At 40.2% G+C, this 8299-nt stretch overlaps 2 protein-coding genes across 3 annotated transcripts; one reads left to right on the forward strand and one right to left on the reverse strand.

Moving 5' to 3' along the window:
- The first annotated feature begins 2273 nt into the window (after positions 1-2273).
- Positions 2274-3907, forward strand: LOC121935647 (protein ALP1-like). Its single transcript, XM_042477446.1, has 2 exons — positions 2274-3060; positions 3671-3907. Exons 1-2 carry the CDS (start codon positions 2470-2472, stop codon positions 3905-3907), a joined length of 828 nt encoding a protein of 275 aa, XP_042333380.1. The 5' UTR covers positions 2274-2469.
- LOC121919621 lies at positions 3897-7092 on the reverse strand. Of its 2 annotated transcripts, none has more exons than XM_042446429.1 (4): positions 6606-7092; positions 6415-6495; positions 6234-6299; positions 3897-6112 (listed from the first exon to the last, which is right to left on the reverse strand). In XM_042446429.1, exons 1-4 carry the CDS (start codon positions 7090-7092, stop codon positions 5301-5303), a joined length of 1446 nt encoding a protein of 481 aa, XP_042302363.1. In that variant the 3' UTR covers positions 3897-5300. The 2 variants fall into 2 exon arrangements, with proteins under 2 accessions (XP_042302363.1, XP_042302362.1); XM_042446428.1 differs by having other exon boundaries at positions 6412-6495.
- Between the last annotated feature and the right edge of the window lie 1207 nt (positions 7093-8299).

Below are 8299 nucleotides of genomic sequence, written 5' to 3' on the forward strand. Positions count from 1 at the left end.
TCTGTAACAACTGTCCAGGACAGAGATTGATATTCTGTCTGACTTATATTCTTTCTGTTCTTTCTTGTTTCCAACCAAGGTAGCTTGCTAAAATTTGGACTGACAGCCAGATTTCTTTCTGTGTTTAATCAAATAGACATGTTTGGTGGCATGTATGTCAAGCAATAAACTTTTGTTCTTTCAGACTATTGCAAGGCCCAGTACCTTTTCATAACCTAACAAAACGTTTGCTGAAAGATGTATTAGAGAACTTACTTCTTCATTTTTGTTACTGATTTATGTGATGGAATTTTAAATCATCTTTATTTGTCTATGACTCTATTATGAGTCATAGCAAATTAAATGAAGAGAATTTCTTCATAAGGAGAGATTTAATTGTAAAATAGAAACCAACAAACCGCACCCACCATTGTGTATTCTCTATGCACATATTTGAAAAGTATACTGGAAGTATAGTTATGCCTGACAGAATCACCTTTGATATACTTACAAAAATGTCAGAAGATCCATTGATGCCTATGGGTCTACATGATGTGAGACCAAAGAGTTCTGGCCTCCATAGGGCCAGACAATACACCAATTTATCTAGAGAAAAATTACAGCCTATGCTTTGGAAGCAAACAGGTGTATGGATTAACTAAAATATGAAATACACAATGAGGGTGTACCAGAAGAAGTCTTTCAAGATTTCTTTCCATGTTTAATCAAATGGTGTTTGGAACATGATGAACACACAATCTAGAGATAATCAAAAAGGGCATCTTTGCTCCCCCCCCCCCACCCCATCTTTCGTCATTAAAACCAAAGAAGATGAAGGATGGGGCATTACAAGTGTTGAACTAGGAAGATTATGAATAAGGACAAGAGAAATCTTACGTTCATAGGTTTTCACTATACCACAGACAGGCAATCTGGAAGTTGTTTGACACATCATTCTGTTTTGCAATGGCATACATGGTCCAAATCCATATGATGCACAGTGTTGACAGAAGAGAGCATCTGCTCCAAAATACAAAGTCTTGTGAATATATACAGAGAGAAATTCAGATGGGAATAAAACATGCATGTCACCTTATATCCACTAGCAGTCCTTTAACTTATATTGTCAACATAAAACTGATTAGTGTACAACAAATATATTGAGAAATACAATATGGCTGCAGTCATGTGCAACCTTAGCTGGACGTAAGTTCAGCTGAACTCAATGAGTTACCCTCTAAGCAGACATGTATGCTGTATGCTTCTGAAGTTTTGTCATGAAGTAATGGGTGCAATCCAACTTTATTTTTGATTAGGTGTTTTAAAGAATATTGTTATACTGTTATATATAGGAGTTTTGTGTCTGAATTATTTGTAAAATTCAAAAATATTGGTGAGGTTCCCCTTGGGTAATTACAAATTCATAACTTAGAATTATGAATGTTTGATATTCACAATCCCTATGTACCAATTCAGAGGATATTTAGGGACTGTGAAAATCTTCCAGTCCCTATTAATGAGGCAGCAGCTGCTGCAGTTGACAGAGGTCTGTTTGCCTGTTGCTTGGGAAGCAGCTGAATGACATTCCTGGTCCCTCTCATGCAAGCAATCTCCAGATGAAGAGGGGGCTGGGATTCTAACTATTGCCACTATGATCATTTACAGGAAGGAGTGGAAACATCAGTCATTTGCTTCCTGAGTAACAGAGAAATTGACACGCACGCACACACACACCCCAGATCACAATAGCTGCTTTCCAATAAGTAGGGACTGGGGGAGATGGGTCGACCTGGGAGTCACTGTGTAGCTGCATAACTACAGTGGCTATGCATTCATAACTTCCAAAAGGATCATATCATTTTATATTTAATTAAGCAGTAAAGTATTTATGAAACATGGAATAATGGCACTGAGACAAACATGAAAGGTTCTCAAATTTTTTGTCCTCCAGATATTTTGGACTTCAGATTTTAAAAGTCCCAGCCAGCTTGGCCAATGGCCAGACATTCTAAGAGCTGGCCAAAATATCTAGAGGACAAAGACTGAAAAGCAATGTTGTAGAAGCCAGCATAACCCAATGATTGAAATGCTAAAAAGAAGCAATCCGTTCATGAGCATTCTGTCACAGTTCCCATGTGCTTATTCTAATTCATTAAAAAATATTCCTGCATACTATTCTATATTCTGTGCTTGAAGTATTACTTACCTTCCCCATTGCACCGAATTCTACACACCAAGGAGATTATCGCACTGCGTTCTGAGAACGTTCCATCTCATCACGTGATGATAACGTTCCTGGAACGGATTTTACCGCATTAGAAATCAAAACGTGATCAGAACGGGATCAGAACGGCAGTTTACCGCACTGGGATTCCTTTTTCTTGAAACCGTTCTGAGAACGGTTTGCTATAGCGCATGCGTATTAGATCTTGTGGGCGGTTTACCAATGACGTCGCCACTCTGTGGTTGTTTTGACCCGGAAGTCGTCCGATGACTTCCTTGTGGGGTGTAAAGATGGCGTCGGAGAAAGCATTTTTTGATCTTGTGAGCATGGTAGAGAAAGAAGAAGAGCGAAGAAGGAGAAGAATGAGTCGCATTGCCAAATCGCTTGTCCTCATTTCGCGCCGGAGGGCTGCTTTGAGTAAGATTGCAGTTATGGCTGCCAGCGGCAATCTAGATATATCCAGTTGTCTGGCATGGATGGCGACCTGGCCTCGCATCCCACGTTGGTGGCAACAACCCCGGGAGCAGACCAACTGGTGGAGTGACGAAGTCCTCCAGCGATGGGATAACGACATGTGGGTTTCTAACTTCCGCATGTCTAAAGAAACCCTTTTTGATCTGGCTAACATCTTAAGACCAGAGCTGGAGCGTGGGGAGTCTAGATTCCGGAGTCCTATCCCGGTGGAGAAGAGAGTGGCCCTAACTATTTGGTGGCTCTCAAGCCCTCTGATGTATAGGAAGGCGGCTTCCCGTTTTGAGGTTGGAATATCCACAGCTGCAGAAATTGCCATCGAGGTGTGCCTTGCTATGGAGAAGCTGCTGCTGAGGAAAACTATCCAGCTTGGAAACTACCACACGGTGTGTATCAATATTACTTTTAAACCTAAGACTTCTGGGTGCAAATGCATTAATTCATATCTACAGATATATAGATTTTGTTTATGTAATACCATAAAGATATGTTTACATCCTGCCTTTTTCTTGTGTGGGAAAAAAAGAAAGGCTTTCAATCACCTTTGCAATTATTGGGGTGGGTTAATGGTCCTGGGCTTGGGGCATGGATTTCAAAGGTGTATCTCTGCTGCTGGCCTCTCTCTTATCCAGATGTGCTGGGGGGGTGGTCCTAGGCTTGCAGCATGCACTTTGGAGGTGCATCTCTGCTGCTGGCCTCTCTCTTATCCAGCTGTGCTGTTGTGGTTTGCAAATCTGGAAAAATGTATCTTGATATGTTTGTAAGAGTTGATATGTGAACAAGTAACATCTGGATTCCCCTTCAGTGTGTTCTAGGTATATAAAACATAATAATTTCTATTGTCCTTGTTATGCTTTTGTCTCTGTGATCCCAGTTTCATATACCAATAATAATAATAATAATAATAATGATAATAATAATGCATTATCTGATATGAAATATATTTTCCCCCTTTTTCTGATATCCCAAATTTATTATACCTTTGCCTTTTTTCAGATTATGGATGGATTTCAGAGACTTGGATTCCCACACTGCATAGGAGCTATTGATGGCACTCATATCTCTGTTTGCCCACCGCTGGGACGCAGAGAGGAATACATCAACCGCAAGCAGGGATTTTCAATTGTTCTGCAAGCAACTACAGACCACAGTGGAAGGCTAATCGACATAGAAGTAGGGAATTGTGGGAGGTCGCACGATAGCCACATCTTTAAAAAATTCCGCTATCTGTGAAGTGATGGATGAAGGCTGTTTTGTGCCCGGAAATCCCACCCTGCATGTCCACGATGTAGCCATTCCACCACTGATTATAGGGGATGGTGCCTACCCAATCAGGAAATGGCTAATGACACCATATCGTGGAGAATTAACACCTGACAAACTTGCTTATAACACTGCCCATTGTAAGGCAAGGTGCGTGGTGGAGAGATGTTTTGCGCGATTAAAATCTAGGTGGGGTTGTCTTTCTGGTAGACTAACTGTGAAAGAGGAAAATTTTATCTCTGTGGTTACAGCATGTGCCATCCTGCACAATATTTGTGAGACAAGGGGAGAAGTCCTTGATCCCGATGTTGAACCACCTGCGAAAATTGTCCTCCCTGCTTTCGCAAATAACACCAGAGGACACTCTACCGATCACAAAAAAGAGGGTCAAGCTGTAAGATCTGCAGTAACTAGCATTATTTTGGGTCGGTAACACCAGAAACTGACATTATTTGATGTTTTGTTACATCACCTCGGTTAGGCCAACAGCATTGATCTGTTCAAAAAGTTTTTTCTTGGTTTACCTTTGTATCAATCTATTAATGTTGAAATACATGCGTTTGACAAGGTGTCTTGTACAACATGTGAATAACTTTACAAGACGGCAATGTTGAATCACGGTACTTTAGAATCTTTTTTCTTTTACCTTTTTTTTTCCAATCGGGTTCTGCTACTGGTGTATATATTATTGTGGGTTATAAATACCAGACTGTTATAGATTAGTGTCATTGTTTACCCAAATTTTGGAAATCTATTTTGTAGTGTTAAACAATTGCTATATTGATATTTCAAATATCATTTTTGGGAATATAGGAAAACAATGGTGTAACAATGGATTGTATATATTACATTTCTAATAATACATCATGGTCCCTACCATTGCAATGTTAGACTGTGAAGACCTTAAGGATAATACCAAACTTTAAAATCAAAAGGAAGGCTGTTCTAGAAACCATTGCTGTATAATATTGCTATTGCTGTGGAAATGTTTAAGTATATTAAGGATGGCAGACCAATTGCAGATAACAAAGCTGTATTTTGTCAACATTATAACTTCACATTTTTAAACACGAATAAATATCTTTTCTATTTACAAAAAAAAAACCTCTGGTGACTTCTTTTCCATTATGTAAGGAAAGCAGGCATTGATATGAACTGTACAGTATATACATTATGTGAGAACATATCCATATGCACATGGTGACATACAAACGCTTTCCTTAACAGGGAAAGTAAATTTTAATGTGGTTCAAGGAGAAATGGTTAAAGTCCCTCTTTATCGGGCACATAACAGGGTAAACATAGAATTCAGAAACATTTGTGAGGTTTCCAAACAGAACCTTTTCCCTATAAATATTTTCCCTTATGGGGAAAATTTTTTTTTTTTCTTGATTATCCTCCCAGTACGAGAACTGCATGGTTTATTTTGTTTTTGTTGAGGTGCAACCGCGCATTGCAAGGAAGATGTTCCAGCATTGCTCACACATTGCACGGTTCCAATGCAGCCTTCATTCTGAGGGGGATCAGTGACTTCCACAACATTCTGAACATCCCTGTTGATGTTCTCTACTGTGTTGTCATCATCTAGAATGTTACTAGTAGGAGTGACAGGACAACCATCAGGAGCATAAGCAGGAGGAAGTTCATCAAAGAGTTCAGGGGAAATGTTCCCTTGAAATTGCCCACCAACATACGATGTGGATGGTTGCTCCTGAAAATCTGTACATACAGCTGGGCCTGGTGTTGAGGGAGGAATATCACCCGGAGATGCCCTGAATGATGTGTGCATAGTTCCTTGGGCGACAGAAACATGTTGTCCCGTTGGAAGTGAACATTCATGATCTACTTTCCTCCGGTACAGTTCAGTCATGGTCTCCATGTACTGCAACATTCTCTGTCTGTCCTGTGCACTTCTCCTAACATCTTCCTTCATAATATTTACAAGTTCCATTTCTGTCCTCCTACAGTCTTTCATGCTGTCGTGAACAATGTCCATGAACCGTTCCTGTGTTCTCCGGGTAAGCTGGGCCTCTCGACTAGCACTCTGCATTATAGTGCGCGCAATATGTTCTCCTCTTCTGGCGCGACGATTCCTGTTCCTGTTTGATCGCAGTCTTGTTCCAGGAGACAGCAATACATTGGGTTGTTCCTGTTCCTCATCGGGATCGTTACGTACTGAAATTAAAAAATTTGAGAAAATAGATTAAGCCCACAGTAAGGAAATGTATTTCTTATGTTAGCATCATGTTATGGGTTTTAGACAAGGAATTTTCTTAGAGAAGCAGATACTACCTACCATCGGTTCCACCGCTGGTACCATCTGCACGTCTTTCCAAGTGTCCCAATTGTTCTCCAGTCGCACCTTCAAAGTGTACCATGAAACACAAACGTTATTTATTTTGAACACTTATACAGGTTCACTATATTTATTACCACAACATAGATCCAGAAATTGGCATAAATTTATATACTACTACCTGCTATTTGCGTAGGTCCACTTTCCAAAATGGTGAAAGGAATATTAATGATTGTGTCATCGAGACAAGTGTCATCAGAATCTGAAAAATTCAAGGGTAAAAAAAGAGTAAAGCATTTGTTATTTTAAAAAAATAATAATGTTCTCACGCACATAGCAGAAATGATCGGGCATTACAGATGGGCTACTTGCCTTCATCACTGTCTTGTCTGGTAGTTGTTTCCTGGGTGCCTCCATCGCCTGTGTTAGCCATGGAGGTGGATGCGGTTTCCTCAGTCACATTTGTGGTTTCACCCTCCCTTTCAAAATCAAGACTTCGGGATAACCTATGAGGGGTGATGCTAACATCCCCATGAAAGATTTCCTCTAGTTCCCTGTAAAAGGGACATGTAATAGGGTTGCTTCCACTTCTCTGATTATGTTTCACAACCTTTCTATACTCAAATCTCATTTTTTTGGATTTGCTTCTGCATTCCTCTGCAGATCTGACATGGTTTTTCTTTGCCATTTCATCAGCTACATCCTTAAAAATATCCAAATTTCTATAATTCTTTTTTAATTTGTTCTGCAATTTTTGTTCTTTCCATATTTCTAATAAGGCCAAAACTTCATTGGCACTCCACACCCTCCCCCTTGCTTGTGTGGAGGCACCACTTTCGGTCACTGCATGGCTATCCATGGCTTTCCTAATGACAGCAAATATAAAATAATGCTGTCTGCAATCTAATTATAGAGGTTGTGAATCAAACGTCTGCGGTATCACTTAGCTGCTGCTGCTGGCTCTCTCCACTCCCAAACTCCCTGCACTGCAGTAAAAGCACTAGGGGGCGCAAGTCTATATTTTCGCGCCAAGAATCCCTGCACAGTGATGACGTAGCAAATCCATCTTCCCGCTGGACCTTTGCAGAGTGGCCGAAGTTCTTGGGAAGCAGTGATGGCGCGTAGGAAGGGTTCCACATGGGCAAAGAAGGAGACTGATCTGCTCCTGAGAAGTGTTAGGGGGAGCGGAAAATTAAAGATGCTCATGAGGTCCCGTTCTATGCCCATTCTTCCTGTGCATAGAGAGGTAGCAGCGCATTTAAAAATGCATGGCTACAACCGCACCGTCGAAGAGGTATTCATGAAGTTCAAAAAGACGCGTGATACCTTTTTGAACACTGTGAATAATTTTGGGGCATCACCCCCCAAAGAAAAACAACCACCCTTTTTCCACCTGATGAAAGAGCTGTGGCTTATGGCTGGGAACAATGGCTCCCAGGAAAAAAATCCATCGGGTAAGTTTGTAGCTTTACAAGTAAAGGCTCATTGTTGCATGGTATGCCATGGAATTTTCCCAGTGTTGTAGCCATAAGGAACAGTTGCTAAAGACAGTAACTATAGCAATATCATGTTATGCTATTTCCCTTATAAGTTTGCAAAAGAAAACAACACTAAAATGGAATACCATCCCAGAGGTCGCCATACCTTTCCAACATAGGAAGGGATAGATGGGTGTAGATATGGAGGATAAATATATTAGACAACAGCATTGCCACTCTGTATTCTTATTTATGCTATCTGCAAAAAGATGGAGAAATTTTAATGTCCTACATTTTTAGTTGTATTCTCGACCTACAGTTTTCCTAGAGTATTCTTACTATGATCAATGCACAATTTCAGATTTAGTTATCTCTTTACTTTTTTTATATGCATCAAAATGCAGATGTTACTGATGAACCTTCTGGAACTGGAATCCAATCGGGACCACCAGGAATCCTTGAAGCAAGTGACATCATGCCAGAAACCCAAACTCTGGCAGAACTTCAACAATCAGGTGAATTTAAATAAATATGCATTGTCTATTTCAAAAAAGAGTGGTGATCATATAAGGATTAAGGTTTCCATTA

The sequence above is a fragment of the Sceloporus undulatus genome, chromosome 1 (genome assembly GCF_019175285.1).
Source record: "Sceloporus undulatus isolate JIND9_A2432 ecotype Alabama chromosome 1, SceUnd_v1.1, whole genome shotgun sequence".
Classification (NCBI taxonomy): Eukaryota; Metazoa; Chordata; class Lepidosauria; order Squamata; family Phrynosomatidae; genus Sceloporus; species Sceloporus undulatus.